The following is an 18,237-nucleotide window of genomic DNA, read 5'->3' on the forward strand; positions in this document are numbered from 1 at the left end:
CAGCGCTCTGCAGGTGCCTGGATCAATTCGGCTTGATTTGATTTTGTGACGGAAATGAATACATTGCTCACAAAGGCCATTAAGTGCACAAAGTCAAACGTTCACCTCGGGTTAATGGAACTCCCACTCGTGGCGTCCTTTGATCGCTGTGCTCGCGTTGCCCGTATCTTAAAGCGGAGGTCGATTTGCCTCAAGGCCTATTATTTCAATGGCAAATCATATCTGGCGATGACTCCCCACTGCTGTGCCACTTGACCCCATATTTGACCACTGTGTCTCATTCACTGCTCCAGTAAATTGACGCGACACAGCGGCATCCTTGGCTCGTTTATTTCAAGTAGTTTTCGGGAAATTGGCTGCTGGTTCAATGAGACCTTTGTGTTAGGAGCACACTCTGACTATGAATACACTTTATCTTGATGTTCTCCCTTAAAAGATGCTTGTTCCCAGGGCATTTTGGCACATTAGCCACCTTGATCCAATAGTGGTGCCCCGGAGCGCTTCCTTTCATGGTTGCAGTGTGATTGAGGCACTAAGGGATAAACATTTCGGGTGAATTGTCTTGATTATAGTATCGGGAAAACAGAAATTGCGGCAATCTTTCCAGGTTGCAGGAAATATGGAACAGAACTGCTTGTTTTTCTACACTTAACCCCATTTCCAAGAAGTAATTATATTTCACCAGTTAGACACTTTCAATTGTTAAAAAGCTATGTTCGAAGCAAAACAACGAGACCCCTGAGACCGAACTAATCGTCTTTTCATTCAATTGCCCAAATCGACTGCAATAAAGTAACTGCATCACATTGGTTCTTGTGAAATAAGAGAATATCACCATTTGAACGCCGTGGGGTGGGAGTCCAGTTGAATGGAGTGCCTGCGTGCTACTGTATATTTGTCAGCCAAGCTCACTACATTTCCTTTCCCATCAGTCCGCGTTTTAATATATTCAGTATTTACAACCTTTGTTGTCACCCGATGACAGTAACAACGTAGTATTTGTTTTGTTACGAATTGACAATTCTTTGGCAGCCTTGGATAATTGTGGAAGATAAAAGTTTTACTCCAACTGTTAATGCAGAGAGGAAATAGCAGTATGCTGTGACGACATACATACCAATTTCTATGGAAAGCCAGTTTGGTTTAAACGATGACATCTGTTATTAAAGTGCAAAAAAAAAAATATAATAATGTTTCGGTCATATTTGTTCAAACTTTCAGTCTGACGTGACACTTTTACATTTGTAAAATGATCTATGGAAAAACAATTGCCCTCTCTGGCGCCATCTTATACCACACAGCGCTCGAGGAAAAACAACCAATCAAAGACAGAAGGTGCTACTGACGACGTATCAATCATTTGCCGTGCACTCACTGGCACATGAGTAATGGGCACACCCCCCACGGCGGCATTCCAGTGCCTTTCTCGTCTTGACTTCACAACTTTAGACAGTAAGATAGCTTGGCCAACGCCTACACGACATAACGCTCCTGATGTACAGTGATTACGGAAAGTTTTCAGACCCCCTTCAATTCTTTGTTATATTGCAGCCATTTTCTAAAATCATTTAAGTTCATGTTTTTCCTCATTAATGTACACAAAGCACCCCATATTGACAAAAAAATACAGAGTTATTGAAATATTTCCAGATTTATTAAAAAAGAAACACTGAAATATCACACAGCAATAAGTATAAAAAAGCTATAAGGGTCTGAACCCCTTGCTGTGACACTCATATTTAGCTCGGGTGCTGTCCATTTCTTCTGCTCATCCTTGAGATGGTTCTACACCTTCGTTGGAGTCCAGCTGTGTTTGATTATACTGATTGGACTTGATTAGGAAAGCCACACACCTGTCTATATAAGACCTTGCAGCTCACAGTGCATGTCAGCGCAAATGAGAATCACGAGGTCAAAGGAACTGCCTGAAGAGCTCAGAGACAGAATTGTGGCAAGGCCAACGTTACAAAAAACAATTCTGCTGCACTTGAGGTTTCTAAGAGCACTGTGGCCTCCATAATCCTGAAATGGAAGACGTTTGGGACCACCAGAAACCTTCAAAGAGCTGGCCATCCCGCCAAACTGAGCAATTGGGGGAGAAGTGCCTTGGTGAGAGAGGTCAAGAAGAAGCCAAAGATCACTGTGCCTTTTTGGCCTTAATTCTAAGCGGCATGTGTGGAGAAAACCAGTCACTGCTCATCACCTGTCCAATACAGTCCCAACAGTGAAGCACGGTGGTGGCAGCATCATGCTGTGGGGGTGTTTTTCAGCTTGCAGGGACAGGACGACCGGTTGCAATCGAAGGAAAGATGAATGCGGCCAAGTACAGGGATATCCTGGACGAAAACCTTCTCCAGAGTGCTCAGAACCGAAGACTCGGCCGAAGGTTCACCTTTCAACAAGACAATGACCCTAAGCACACAGTTAAAATAACGAAGGAGTGGCTTCAGAACAACTCCGTGTCTGTTCTTGAATGGCCCAGCCAGAGCCCTGACTTAAACCCAATTGAGCATCTCTGGAGAGACCTGAAAATGGCTGCCCACCAACCTTCTGGCTGTCCACCAACCTTCCCCATCCAACCTGACAGAACTGGAGAGGATCTGCGAGGATCCCCAACTCCAGGTGTGAAAAACTTGCTACATCATTCCCAAAAAGACTCCAGGCTGTATTAGCTCAAAAGTTTGCTTCTACTAAATACTGAGCAAAGGGTCTAAATACTTATGGCTGTGTGATATTTGGGTTTTCAGTTTCAGTGATAGTCAAATAATCAGTTTTTCTTTTTTAATAAGTCTACTAAAATGTCAACAATTCCGTTTTTGGTTTTTTTTCGGTCAATATGGGGTGCTGTGTGTACATTAATGAGGGGGAAAAAATGAACTTAACTGATTTTAGCAAATGGCTGCAATATAAGAAAGAGTGACAAATTCAAGGGAATCTGAATACTTTCCGTACCCGCTGTAAATGTTCAAAGTCCCACGCGATCAACAAAATTTGTAGGGTCAAAAATCAATCTATCGTTTCAACACGCCTCGCCCAGGTCGCACACTTCCTGTGATTTCACAACAGATGTTAGCAACTGTCACCATAAGCATAAGTATAATGTTTTCTCAGCTTTAGGTCTAAATGAGAGCGCTGTGAATCCCCCAGTGGGCTCACAACAACCCTCCTTCCCTCTGTTTGGCCTCTACGCTTACGTTGCATGCCGTTTGACTTTCTCCCCCACTCTCCCTTAAGTCCCGAGTCTGTGGAGAACCCGTCTGACCAGAGGTGAGTCTCTCACAGCTTTAAGACTCGTAGTCTCCGACCTATTTCTCACTCCCCTTCTTCTTCTCCTCCCGAGACAACCCCTCCCCGTCGGCTCACCGGGCTAAATCTCCCTCCGTGGCTGCAGTATCGTTCTAATCGTCGTGATGGAGTTACAAGTAGGAGTCACACTGAGCCTCTTGACGTACTCCATCCAAGTTCAAGAAGCAGATCCAGAGCCTCCGAGGCCTTCGGTCATGGCTCTCTGTACTGTATTTTACACTCTGCTGCCACCTAGAGTCCAAATGCGAAGGCCATTGTGCAAGATGCTTCAAGAGAATTTCAGCACACGTTAGAAGTCGATAAAATCCGACCATTTATAAAAACAGAGGCAACGACACAGCAACGGTCTCGGAAGTCAGCAACATATATGAGATTTCCAAACCCCGTGTGCGTGCCGTTATTTTATTCATGATATATTCCGCTCGCTTAATAACCTTGAACTTATCAGTGACAAGCTGCTCGGATGGAGATTTATTGGTCCCCGTAAGCTCTTTGAGGGTTTGCCAGAAGAGGATTCGCTGAGCTTTATTTGTTTAGGAGTTTGTTTGTTTGTTTGGTTTTTTTTCTCTTCATGGGAAAAAAAAAATCCAATATTTTTCCATTTTTGTTGTTTCTGTTAACGTCAGCAGATTCAGATAATGAATGTGCTTTACAACCTGTTTTTCAATTGAAAACAATATATATAAACTTCACATTGCCATACAGAATATAAGAACAAAGTCTTTTTTTTTTTCTGCTGAGGTGAACCACATTATCGCTGTTCTTTGACCAACTGCTAAATATTGCCTCATTGCTTCTTCATAGTGTACCCCTTTTTCTTCCCGCATGTATGAAAACCACAAAAAGCACTCCCATGAGCCTCTGTTTTCCACGCTGAGTCCTGCGCTATGTCGTCTGTCTCGTGGAATCTTTTTCACCCGGCTCCCTGCTGTTGTGGTTGTTTTTTTTTTTTTTACCCATGTGCCACTGCTTGTTTGTTGTCCTCACCTTGTCTTTGTGTCGAAATACCCTTTGAGGAAGGTGGATTATAGCTGTTTGCCAGATGTGCTAACAATTGCACAGATCCTGATCGATGGCACGCACGCCAAATTGTACGAACACACATGCCGGCAAATGGTGGTGGGATGTGTCATGGGGGGGGGGGGATGTCTGTTGTCGCTCCGCCGGGAATACATAAAGAACACAGGCAGGCTTTTTTTTTTTTTTTTCTTTCAAAAACATCCTAGTATGGTGATTGTGAGAGCGCACTTGCCCGTTCCATGCAGCGCCTCTTCAGGATCGCATCTTATCGTCACCCTCCCGGAGTGTTGGCAGGCAGGCAAGAGACTGAAGCGCAAACACGCCACTGAAGACACAACAGTCTCGGCAAGAGAGGTTGTGAACAAATCTCGCTCAACTGACAGCCTCCTGCGACACCGAAGCGCAGCCTGGAGTCTGATTGCCCTCACATCAACAATACGCAAACAACATCGGCAAAGGTTTTGAGATGTAGCTCGCATACAGTAGTAATTAATTAGTCATGCTTAGTTGCTCCTGAATCTTAAATCGTCATCTTACAAAGACAACATTTTGTATCGTTGTACAGTTCGTGCAAACAATTCGCTGAAAGCCCTCTTCTGTTCCGACATGACAAACAAAGCAAGGTCCACAAAGGAACGCTTGAATGAATGCGGTGTGGAAGAAGAAGCCCATCAAATACCTTTTCGGAATGAACGATTAGCGAGCTCGGAGCAAAACTCTCTCGGGTCCAACGTCAGCCATCTCTGGCCCTTAACTGAAGCGCAAAGAGGGTAGCGACTCCAACTTTAGTATGAGAAGAACAGCCAAAGTGTGTGTGGAGGTTTTCAAGTCAACTCCTCTCCCACTGTCAACTTTCTGCATATTTCTATTTGATCATTGCCTTATGCTGAAGAGGAACCTTATTCGTTTCAACTCGCCACGATCTTTTCTAATGCAGTGGAACCTCTAATGTCAGAGTCGGTGTGTTCCAGGACACGAGTTAAAAGAAAAAATTTAAAAAATGAAACTGCGCAAGTTGCGTACTAAATACAATTTGAACACTGTAATTGTTACATAAGTGTAAAAAGAAGTTAACCACTGTGGGACGACACATAGGGTGATACTGTGGCGTCTTACTGATTTGAAGGCACGTGCACTTATTTCTACTTGTTTTGTCGATGATCCTTTTTTTATTCTCCCGTTCTTCTCTTAACACGCATTTTGGTAGATACTCCTTCTTTTGGGTTTTGTAGCCAAACCGAGGAGAGTTAATCCTTGGACGTTCATTTAACAGGGGGCCAGTGACGTTAGACACGGTTTTCTCCCAAATGCTGGTCAAATTCCCAATTGTAGCATCCCACTTTAAAGGTTCCGCTGTGTTTTGCAACTTCCAAGATATTGTCCTTCCTGGAAAATCCATACCATCCGACACTTTGTTTCATCCCTTCGATAACAAGACAGTTTACCTTTACTATAAAGCGAGCTTGCTTCACTGCTCATCTGGCTGTGATTGGACTAACTAGGTTGGGCTACCATTTGAACACCAACATGTCACTCACAGCTGAATTGTTCTCCCGCCAGTGAAAAGGCTCTGCTGGTGAACAAATTTGAGCTCAGCATTCGCACCGAGGCGACCCAGGGCCTGGTGCTGTGGAGCGGGAAGGCCGTGGAGCGTTCCGACTACATCGCCCTGGCCATCGTGGACGGCCGCATCCACATGATGTACGACCTGGGCTCCAAGCCGGTGGTGTTGCGCTCCTCGGTGCGCGTCGACACCAACCGCTGGATACGCATCAAGGCGAGCAGGTGAGTCGTGCCGTGTCAGCGAGCGAAGGCTTTTTTCACTTTGATGGGATTACACTTCATCCATATTCTATTCCTGTCGCTGCGATCCCTCGCATCAATCCTCTGATGTGCTGCGAGTTGACAGATTAGTCTCAGATTAAGGTTATTTCTACGCTCGGTCATGCTTGAGGGCGACGTGCGTCGCGGATCAAATTCCACGGATGCATTAATGAATCTTGACGAAGGAAGAACATGCAGCAGCACTCAGGCTCCACGAGGGAAAATGAAATAATCATTTCATTAAAATTGCATTCAACTCAAGCCCAACACACACAAATGTATCTTGGCGATCACGTTCCTAGAATGACATCTGATTGCTACACTTTGGGAATTGAGTTATACATTACAGTTGGAATTAATCAGATTACCACAAATGAAATGAAGCACAGCGAACCTGGAGCTTTTTATACCCTTTTGAGTGGGCTGTGTGCATTCCCCTCTGGGTAACCCAGGTTTACAAATATTGTTCATATTCTTGTATTCATATGATCTATATTAACAGAGGGGAGCATCCAGAGAACGCAGACCTCAGCCATGGCTTCGACGGTTTCTCAGCACGATCGAATGTAATACCATCGTACACTAAATTACAGCTTAGTTTAAGGTCTTCAAACACACACTTTTGAAACAACACAAACATGTAGAATATATTGCGAGAGAGAGCAAGCGCAATGGATGCGACATTTGTTTTTAAGCAACATGAAAAATCTGCCAAATGGCGAAAATATGCGTGATATAAAGAAAAATACAAAAAAGAACATTTGCATCCCAAAGACTATTATTTCCACACAAAAAAAAGTGTGAACTGCAAAATAGCGGGGGTTTATTGTAATTTAGGGAAGTGAAAATTCTGTCCTTTCAGAGGGTAAGTATCGATCCTACAAGAAAATAGTACGGCGGATTATGCCAGACTTTGTTTGACATTACAGCCTCTTATCCTGCATTCACAACCTCTATCGTGATTTTGTTTGTTGTTGTTTTTTTTCGATTCAATAAGATTCCGAAAAGTGTGATTATTTAAAATATTCCTTTGTGGATAATTGTCACAGTCTAAAAAGTGCAGACAGGAAGTTGCACATGAATAAACAAAGTAAGCAATGAACAAAAATAACCTCCTTGGCAAAGTCAATAACGCGAGGCCTCATTTAGTGCGAGGCTTTGCACGCGTGCAGCGAGCGTTGTGGATGGCAACGTCACATGAAAGGATTCTGTCGTTGGAAACAAATGAACTCCTTGAAATTCGAGCATGAGCCATTTATCGCCTTCAGCCTGCTGGACTTTGGCTTTCAACGTGGTTGGGAATTGCTAATTACATGGCTTCCATTGTATTAGAAAGCAGGAATAATTGCTCTTCCAACGCCCTTGCCAAGCCGAGGATCGCTTCACTTTTCGCGCCTGCTACGCTGAGAGGCGCACGACATAATTTGGATGTTGACGGCGGTGTAAATCACAGCACGTGTAGTTAGTGTCGCAATCTGCGTTGCTCGCCGTTTTAATGACGTGCCCTCGGTTGGAATGACACTTTAGCGGATTCAAATGATCCCCGTCGTCGCAATTCTTGAGTGTGTGCCACCCTGTACGAACGCTACTCCTGCGGCATCTGTTAGCTGCTCGGCGAGCCCATTTAGAACGCCGCTTGGCAAAGGCGTTTATGGGGGTGCTTAGTGTGCTGCCAGCGGAGCCGTGGAGTCATGATGCTTCAGATTACATTAAAGAACATTTCACAGCTATTGAGTATTACACGCACGCTTCTAAACAACAACCCTGTCTTCCACAGAGCGCTACGAGATGGATCGCTACAAGTCGGCAACGAGGCAGCGGTGACAGGATCGTCGCCTTTGGCAGCAACTCAGCTGGACACAGACGGAGCGCTTTGGTTGGGTAGGTGGCAACACTCGCCTGGAGAAATGGAGAAATACTTCGTTCGGTCTACAAATGCCCTCCATCAAGCGGAGCCTTTGCTCCCACTGACTCAGTTCCAATGTTTTTTCCTCGTCTGCGTGGCTCCATCCAAGCGAGAGGAATCAATATTCTCCGATCCAAATCAGGCCTTGTTCGTATGTGGATGCAAATCGGATGTCGGACAAATGTGCGTGTGCACAGTTTGTGCTACGGCATACCCTGGCGTCGCAAGCCACGCTCCCAAATAATAATAAATATTCCTTTTTGGTGAAGGCGCCTTTCAAGCCGCTCAAGGTCACCGTACAAGCAGTCAAATAAAAACATCAAAACATAAAATATCGTTTAAAATGGTGAAAGTTTTGGGATCTATCCCATTCCCTCAAGTACCACGTCGTGGTCCTGCCAATTTTATTACATGACATTACATTACATAAAAAGGTTGTTTGTCATCATTCCCGCTTAGCAGGCAGGCAATCAATATCCCACTTTGGCCACAAAAATATATCAAATGATTATTTGAATTCCAGTAATGTTTAGAAATATTAGATTGCGCAACTAACTCCCCCAAAAACTCTACCTTTACTTTCACAAATAAAGTACACACAGTACTGTTAGGGCCGTAACTGCACTGGAGTGTACACTCATTTTTACTTCTTGATTTTACACAATTTGACAATTAAGGAAATTGAATAAAATAAAATACAAAAATAATGACAATATTTACAATTACAATCCACCGGGTTACACCCCAAAAAAAGGAAATTGTCTGTTTTTTCAACTCATTTAGGCAATTTTGCATCACTGAATCCAAAAATGACAACAGTTTCTCTTCTTCAGGTTGGATTTTGATGTTGTTGATTTTTGTTTTGTAATTCCGATTTTCTTACTATATCGATTACACTGTTGTGACATTATCCGTTGATTTGTGTTAATATTTCTCAGCTGAGAAAAGCTCATAGTTGAAAAGGTGACCTGACTGATCTCATCTTCGACAAGAAATGTGTTATTCCTTGGGGGATACATTGGCGATGAGCGTTCCCGTCAGGGAGGCTCTTTCCACTCCATCCGCGCTGTCCCACAATTCCCTAACCCTTAACCGGCGGGGCGTGTTTAGCTATCCTCAATCGCAGAACGTACTGTATCTCTCAAGCACTGCAAAATGATGTAAGGCAGGCATCATCCGAAAGGAGGATGGTCACAGATGAGTCATTTTGATACCGTCTCAAAATGGAAATGCAAACATTCTATTATCCTGAACGGAACAGAACTATACCAATTGGTGGGAATTGTTTTGAAGATTATGCCGTGATGACCGAGCATCACAGCACAGCTCAGCGTACCGCTGCAATCAGTACCGCGACAAGGCCGTACGGACAAGTGGGATGGTTTTGCTCAGATATGTTGGGGCTTTTTAGAGCTTTTCTCCTGGCAAACGGGTGAAACATCAACCCAGTCGAACCAAATCTTGCAGCTCGGTAGAAACAATGGAGGTGTGTTTGTTGCACTCAGTTATCAACATGAAGTCAGTTGAGAAAAACGGAGCCCTGCAGCAAGAACACATAATCCTCCAATCCTTCCATCAAGGGCCCTTCCTCTTTTTAAATCCCCTTTTCACCGTTCGCCATTAATTCAACGGTAATGCGCGTGAAATTAGGCCTGTCGATCCCCGATTTCTAAGGTGCGCAATCCGATTAAGATAGGCGGGACGGAGGAGGTAAAGAGCTTTTGACGAGAATGTGAACTCTGAGCTCAGCAGATAAGTGTGTGGGGGGGGAGGTGGGGGGGGGGGGGGGGCATCAGTGATGAGGAGAATGTAGAGCCTCTGCTATACTAGGACACCATGAATATTTGAATAAAAACTTGCTAATTATGTTGGAAAAGAAGGACTATATGACTGTGCTGACTCAAAAGCGTTAATCAGCATCAAACACACTGTAGGAGAAGAGGAGGCGTCAAACATCTAGCAATTGGGTCACCGTGTCTCCTCGAAGGGAACAAGAATTCATTTCAAATTTGATTCCATTTGAAAAGGTGCTCAAATAGAAAGTGCAATGGACTCACTCAATTGCTTTAAGCGGCCAAACTATTAATTTCATCCATCCATTTTCAACACCGCTTACCCCGGTAAGGGTCGCGGGGCGCCGGAGCCGATGCCAGCTGACTTCGGTCGAAAGGCGGACTGCACCCTGAACTGGTCGCCAGCCAATCGCAGGGCACGTACAGACACGGAGAACCGCGGAGCTTAGAATCGGTCTACCTACTGCGCCAGACATATGTGTGGTCCCAGCAGGTGTAACTTTAGACCATCTTTCTGCCACCAAATTGTCACATGCGCCGGGCGCATGTACCGTCGCTGCTCCATTACGCCCAGTTTGTCGCAGACTGGTCTGCCAAATTGGCAAACATGCCAACGAACGAAAATCCTTACACTGTATGCCAGTTTGTACTACCGTCGGGTCTTACTGACAGTTTCAACAAATACAGCAAAACGTGTTTTTCTTATATTGCAAACTCCCCCTTCATTTAGAGTGAAAAACACAAACTCTGAAATGTACTTAAATGCAAAAGTACAAGGTAAAAATGAATTTTTACAGTCAATTACATATCATGGCCATTTTGGTAACTTCGAACAATGGGGGGGGAAATGTACAAACACAAAACGGTATTTCTCTTTTATTATCTTGTATAGTACTTGTACTGAGAAGGAGGGGTGGGGGGTAATCCCTGGACACAACTCTGCTGCAAGTAAAATAGCAATGGCAATATAAGATATATAATATGAGAAAATCTGCATGCTCAAAACACAAAAAACATAACAAAACATGCTAAATTATGATAACAAAAACTGGTTTCAAAAAATGCACGTACCGATGCTGTATGTGTTTTGTTCAGATCAGAGTGAGAATTTTTGACCGCCACAAGCTGGTGGGGTTTAGGCTGGCACAAGATAACACATTCACCACGAATCATTCCTGGAGCTGGAAACATTTGATTAAAAAAAATAAGGCCATGGATGGGGAATATCTTCCTTCTCCTAATCCGTGGCGTCGTCTCAGTGCTCCAGTCTCCCCCTCCCACGTCGATGAATGGATTTACAATGTAAAGATGCACCACCTGGACCGGTTTTGCTCCGTGATATGTTTGTATTGACAGAGAGACCACGTGTGTTTTTAGTATAACGTGGTGTGTGTGTGTGTCACGTGCAATGGCTGACGTGTCATCTTGTTTCCTGTTCTCCTCAGGCGGCCTGGAAGAAGTGGCGGTGGCTCGTCGGTTGCCCAAGGCCTACAGCACGGGCTTTGTGGGCTGCATCAAGGACGTGGTGGTGGACGGCGTGGAGCTCCACCTGGTGGAGGATGCCTTGAACAGCCCCCAAATATTACACTGTCCGGCGGCCCAATAATAAGCAAGCGCGGAAAAAACACTGAGAGAAATGAGGAAAGAAATCAGAAAATGCTCAAGAAATCCCCCTCCTCCCTCCAACCCTTCCCACTCCCTCCATAGCACCCATGTCTCCTGCTGTAATTATTTTCTATTTTTGTATACTTTTCATCGCTTTTTATACGGGAAGAAAATCTTTTCAAACTTTCATCATTTCTTTTAATCTGCGCCTCCATTCTCATGTCTTGACATTTTTATTATTATTATTATTTTTTAATCAACATGTAAAACTTCTTTTCGGTGTATCCATTTCGCTGTTAATTCCGTCGCCAAGTAACAGAAATGGTTGCTGATTGACTTCGACTCATTACTTGAACTATGAGATTTTCGCTGAAACCCTTGTCACGGTGCCATATCAGTCGCTTACATTCCCCAGACATTTTTTTTTTCATTCATCAATATATACAGCATACACACATATATATATATATATATATATATATATATATATATATATATATATATACAATACTACATTCCCTCACCACCTCCCAGCTCCCTGTATTTTCCTATTGGGACTCAGTCAAGCTGCTACAGTGAGAAAGGACAACAACGAGAAAAAAAGAAAAAAAAGAAAAAAAAACACTCATCCACTCCCATCAATCTTCAACTCACAGCGCCAGAAATGTAAATTAAATTAAAATAAAAACTACTACATTATATGCTGGATCTGGAGCCCATCTAACTCTTAACACATCAAGACATAATATAAATTGTTAAACATAAATATAGAATTTATAAATAATACCAGAGACTGTGAATATGTAAGTTGGGTTCTACCCAGAGAAAATTGTGCAGTTTGTTTTGTTTTGTCAGCAAATGATAACTCACGATGACCACTTTTAATGCAGAGATTTATGCAGTGGATTTTTCTGTCTTTTTCTCTGGGTTTTTTTTTTCTTCTTCTTCTTCTTACAAGTATAAAAGTATTGGCTCACTTCCTGTATCTTTCCGAAGCTTTTCACGAGTGTTAAGCGCGAACCTTGAATGGTGCGCAAGGGGGAAAAGTTGTTGATAGGGAGGATGGACGATTATCCTGCCTGGATTAGTATCCTGCCTGGCAACATTCAACAGACAAACTACAAAAAAAGACTTAATTTCCATTTTTATATTGCACATTCCTGCAAGACTCTGGTTGTTGAGAGAGACTGTAAAGCCTGTGGAAGCCATAACAGCCACAAATAAATGTTCACTAACATACGGCCGTAGCGCATGGGTTTGTAACATTCGGTGACGCAATGAGGAGTCGCCGAACCACAATAAGCTGTGATGACTGATATCTTCTTTTGATAAGAGATCTTTGGCAATATAGTCTATGACAAAATCATGCCTGTTTTGTGGTTGAGTGTCAAACAATCTCGTTTGTTTACATTCTGAATGATGTTTCCCCTCAGAAATGATCTGGCCACCAGTTTTTGTTGGGTTTTTTTGTACAGCCCACCTGTTTTAAGTGTAAATTTAGCCAAATTTATCTGTGGAGGTTTGTTTGTTTTTTAGTAATATACACTGGAGCCATGTCTCTTCTACCACACGTTGATAAATGTACATGGGGGAGGGATGTCACGAAATCTCTAATACGTGTGTCGTGCATAATAGCAGGTGAAATCAGGAAGCCCTTTTCTGGTGTAACGAGACACGTCTCATTTCCAGCACTCGTTCTCTTTATATCTTCTTTTAGCCATGCTGTTCTTTGGACTTGACCATTTCAGGTGGCGACACCGAATCAAATGTATCAAATATGTGTATATTTGTATGTGACACCAAACCTATAAAGACACACGATTGAATGCCAACTTGGAATTGCCTTCAAAGCCACCAGTCAGCTTCACTCTAGGCAGCATCCTTGTTTCAGTCGATTAGTACGATCGATCGCCAAAATAATAACAGATAGTCATAGTTTAAAAAAAAAAAAAGAAAAACGGATGAGGAATGTTCTGTTCCCCTCTTCTGTTTCTTATTTATATCTGAAAGTGGATGTAAACTACTGTCTGATCAACGGGCAGTGCACCAAGTAAAAGCGGCATGACCTGAACATTACTAACTTTATGACCTTTGTCTTGTGTTTCTTCCATCATGAAATAAAATGTCAACCAAAATGGAGTTCAATCTTGTCATTGTTCATTTTTTTGGATCGTTAAATATTTTCTGATACACTATTCCATGTTTCCCAAATGACGTTGCCTAAATGGAAATGTGTTTTTCTGCAGTTAGGTCCAGAAATATCTGAAGAGCGAATTGGCATTTTGATACACGATGTCGATGGATTTAAAGCAAAGCAATCAGCGTGTGTGTGTGTTAAGAGAATTGGCATACTAATAACAGTGAAATCAATTGAATGCGAAAATGTCAAGTAAAAATAAGGAACTAAATCCACCATACAGCAACAGCTTTTTCAATGGCTGTATACAGTATAAATGAGATTACCATCGAGCATGTGCGCACACACACACAGACACACATCTTGCGCAATATTTGCCTACGCAGGTGCAACGCATCCTCTTGAAACGAACATGAGACGTTCAGTATGGATTGAAATCCCCGGATACACGCCGATGACTTTGCATCCATCACATTTAGTGTTAGAAAACAAATAAGCAGCCAGCGCTGCTCTCGCGCTCTCTCCGCATCCGTTTCCATCATGTATTGATCAGGCAGTAATGTCGTCCCATTGTGTGCCAGCGTCGTTTTTAAACACGAAAAACTCAGCGGGCGCAGATCCTGAGAAAAATTCCACGGACAGGAGATGTTCCTTTTTCTCCGTCCTGTCAGCGCTTGTGTGTGGGTTGTGGCAGCACACGGGGTCAAGCTGTGGGGAGGCAAATAAATCCATAGTTGTGAAGCCTTGGGGCCCACAGACAATTGCATAAGCCTGTTCATCCCCCAGTAGATGAAGTTGTAGCGACAGGCAGGCCGCTGACGTCAATGCTGCCGCGAAACACAAGTGGCATATAACACAGGGGTGTTGGTTTTTTTGTTCAACTATTATTCAGTTTGTTTTTCGGAGGAGGATTGGTTGCAAAAAAAAATAAAAAAATGCTTGCAATATCTCAATGTTATCAAAGTCAAGACATTTGGCAGTTTTTAGCGAGAAACATGAAGTCAACACACATGATTTGCTTTCGCGGGCCACATAAAATGAGGGTCGGATCTGGCCCCCGAGCCTTGAGTTTGACATCGGTGAGATAGAGCAACATTCATTGACAAATCTTTATTGGTTTAACAGTTAACAGGCTACAAGAGATGAATTAAAAATGAGACCGAGACATACTATTTGCTCCGTAGTCTGTTGACAGTTTTAACAGTCAGCTGATTGGACATTGGATTCAATAATAAAGTTGTAAAAGCTCTTCAGCTATTTCCAAGATGGACTGCAGAAACATTATATTTTATATTAACCAAGAGTCATAAGCAACTAATTGATTATAAATTCTGCTGTGAACTTGAATGCATAAATTTGTTAGCAGGTTAGCAAGAGCTAATTTAAGAGAGTCAAAGGTCATTTAGGGCAGCAGGGAAACTGCCTGTGGGCCAATTGTAGCCTCCGGGCGGAACCTGCCACACGAGTCTTTAAAAAAAGTCAACTTGTAGAACAACTAAAAAAAAAAAAAAAAAAAAGCCAATGTAATAATAATAACAACAAATGTGTTCAATTCCAGACCAAATGCCCCCCCCACCCCCAAAATAAAAAATCACAACTGGAGTGCTATTTAAGTGAACATGTTTGTTGTTTGGCATTCATAAATTTGCATATTCTCTGATTTATTTTGAAACCTGTCCTCCTTTATTCACTGGAAAAACTCACATATGCGGTGTTTTTGTGCCCGGAGCCAATTTGGTGGCATTTTGGTGTCAAAGAAGTATAGTGTTTTAAATTGAGGTGAGGAATTTTGTTTCGTCGCAAGTAGTGCTTGGCCACAAATCTACTTCATTAAAACATGACCTCTTTGGTTCTCAAATGCATTTTTGCTTCGAAGACCCGTCATGGATCAGACAGAAGGACCAGCAAGGAGGGAAAGCTCAACTGTTTTTGAAACATGGGAACACATACACAAGCGTATCTCAATAAATTTGAATATGATGGGGAAAAAAAAATCTTTTATTGCACTAGTTCATTTCATATATGAAATATGGATTCATTATACACAGAGTGAAATATTTCATGACATTTTTCTTTACTATAATTTTGATGATTGAAGCTTACTGCTAACGAAAAACAAAAATTCACAAACTTAATTATCAAGTTATTTTGAATATGAAAATTTGGATGGATTTGGCTTTCAGCAAAGTCTTTTCCTATGAATATTCCCATTTATATAATATATAAATATCACTTTTTGGAATGAACTACTTAAATAAATGAAATTTTAATTGATACAATATTCCAATTTATTGAGATACGTGCACAGCACATGACGTACTACTACGCTCAAACAAAACACAATGCTTTTGTTTTGGAGGTCAGGACAGGATGCTGCACTCCAGTGGTCGTATTCAGCGGGATGTGTGGATGGCAGTATTTATTGTATTCCAGCTCATTATTGCATCTTTTTTTGTTTTTTTGTTTTTAAATGCTCTTGAAACAAAGTTCAATTGACATAAATTGAGTACGAGAACCGCATCCACGAGCGCACTTCCGCTTAAACTCTTGTTTTGAAGGTGCGAGGCGGAACTCACGGCGCGGTACTTGTAATTTGTCGGGGCCAGTTAGCCAAATAGCCCGAGCTTCACAGTCACTCTTGTGCGGGGCCGACAGCAACATTTGCGGACTTGTGACAGCTCGGAGGGACTGCGATGACATCTCGCAGGTAAAGTGCACTTTGTTTTGTTGTTTTTTTTGTTTCTTTTTGTATGCGTGTGTTTTCAAAAGTGCCACTTGTCGCGGGACGAAGTCTTTGACACCTGCTTCACTTTGTACGAGCCGAGCTTCGGTCAAGTAAGTTTTGCTCCCGTCACTTTTGAAACAGTGTTTCGGGACAAAACCCGTAAAATGAATTTCAATCATGACATAACGAAGCTGCAGAATTGCCACTCGATAATGGCTCAAGTGACGTCATGTCAAATGTGGATCCATCTCTTGCATTGGATTTCATTACAGTGTTCAGGTGTGCCTTATATTATGAACTGAGAATGTGGAGTATATCTATTGTTACTCACACATCGTATTCCCAGAAGTTGCCATGACAACAGTTCTCAACACTATCAACTTTTTTTTTTGGGGGGGGGATTGCAATAAATGTAAATAAATGTAATTAGATGTACACAATGGGCAGCACAGTGGATAAGCGGTTAGTAGGTCTGCCTCGCGGTCATATCTGTGTTGGAAAATCTCTGTGTGGAGTTTCAGCATTTGTTCTTTGCGTCTGGACTAAATATTTGTCCACGTGCATCAGCAGATTTGCTCAATTACTGTGCAAGCAATTTTATTTTATTTATTTATTTTTTTTGTGCGTCACACTCTTCAGAAGTTGCTTCCTTTGCACTCCTGAAGTTTATAGTTGACACAAAAATGCAAATCACTGTACGGGTGGTAAACAGGTCAGTGTAACACAAGTGTTACAGGTGCTTGACGTCTTGAAAATCCTTCATTCAAAGTATTTTCAAGCTCCTGAAAGTGCTTCCATTTTGGATGAAGTTGTGCAAAGTGTGCAAAATGAAAAGAACAGTAGAGAAATCCACAATTCATTCTGGAAGGCTGGTTAATTCCAATTGGCAATCATGGAAATGGAAGTCATCTTTTTCGGGGTTAAACGATCACAAAACCTCGATTCAACTGTAATGCCAAAAAAAAAAAAAGTAAAAAAAAGGAAAATCTCAACATGCTCACTGTCATACAAGTGTAAAAACAAGTTAACCAAAGTTAAGAACACAAACCACAACATTAAGGAAAAATAATAGCGTAATGGATGATCGTAGGTGGGTTTTTCTTTCTTTTTTTTACCCCCAAATTTGACGATCACAAATGTAGGCAGACTCTTTGAAATAGTACGAACGCGCAGACTATTCACACAAAATGAAAATTACGCCGAGTTTGCACTACTGCATTGCAGTTTGTGGTATAGTTCAAGTTTAAAATAGGAATATTGGCAATGTGAAACATTTTGTGGATTGCACTCAATTATTCAAGGTTTTTCACTCATCGTGGCAGGGATTTGTCCCTTTCCCCCGCGAATAGGTTTTCTGTAACCCCCCCCCCCAAAAAAATGATGTTACCTTTTACTAGTTGAAGTGCATTAGTCTTCATACGAACTCCAACTAAACTTCATGAGAGCGGGCTAGCGTGAGCAATGCAACCGGGGGCGAAAACGGCTAAATAAAAGACAGTAAGAGAAGATATTGCCGAATGTGAGACCTTCAGAGCTGCGGGCGGGCGGTGGGGGGGTCACAATCAGGTTCAAATCAGATACAGCGCACAAAGTGAGAGATTCAAAGTAGGCAGGGAGTTGTTTTCTGCCCTGCTAGTTTCCCATGATTCGTGTGAGCGGCTGAGACATTTATGAGTGTGGCTTCGAGACTGCCTCCGCACTTCCTGATCTCAAATCTCACAGTAACAACAGAAGACGTGCGGCTCAATCGTTCACGAGCCGCAGGACCACGTTCAAATCCCCAAATTTAATCCACACATGCGGTTAGCTGCGCTTCTCTGTCCGAAATGACGTCACGTCGGCGCTCGGTGTTCATCACGAAACCGCCAATATGGCCCCTAAAGCCTCCTTTGTTAATGGAGCAGACCTCATCTGTCACTGA

The 18,237-nt window shown here is 42.5% G+C and overlaps 2 protein-coding genes across 8 annotated transcripts in view; both read left to right on the forward strand.

Moving 5' to 3' along the window:
- The window catches only part of agrn (agrin), a 235,913-nt gene extending 222,320 nt beyond the window's left edge, over positions 1–13,593 (forward strand). For all 4 annotated transcript variants that reach the window (XM_061767294.1, XM_061767317.1, XM_061767300.1 and 1 more), the window contains 3 exons: positions 5,887–6,111; positions 7,928–8,031; positions 11,295–13,593. In XM_061767294.1, the coding sequence (XP_061623278.1) occupies positions 5,887–6,111; positions 7,928–8,031; positions 11,295–11,455 (490 nt within the window). In that variant the 3' untranslated portion in view covers positions 11,456–13,593. The remainder of the gene's footprint in view (positions 1–5,886; positions 6,112–7,927; positions 8,032–11,294) is intronic.
- A 2,570-nt stretch (positions 13,594–16,163) lies between these two features.
- The window catches only part of ptpn11b (protein tyrosine phosphatase non-receptor type 11b), a 34,696-nt gene continuing 32,622 nt past the window's right edge, over positions 16,164–18,237 (forward strand). For all 4 annotated transcript variants that reach the window (XR_009787706.1, XM_061767329.1, XM_061767346.1 and 1 more), the window contains exon 1: positions 16,164–16,298. Coding sequence is in view for 3 of the 4 variants with exons in the window: in XM_061767329.1 (XP_061623313.1) it covers positions 16,285–16,298 (14 nt within the window). In the remaining variant the exon portion in view is untranslated. The remainder of the gene's footprint in view (positions 16,299–18,237) is intronic.

The sequence above is a fragment of the Phyllopteryx taeniolatus genome, chromosome 1, assembly GCF_024500385.1.
Source record: "Phyllopteryx taeniolatus isolate TA_2022b chromosome 1, UOR_Ptae_1.2, whole genome shotgun sequence".
Taxonomy (NCBI): domain Eukaryota; kingdom Metazoa; phylum Chordata; class Actinopteri; order Syngnathiformes; family Syngnathidae; genus Phyllopteryx; species Phyllopteryx taeniolatus.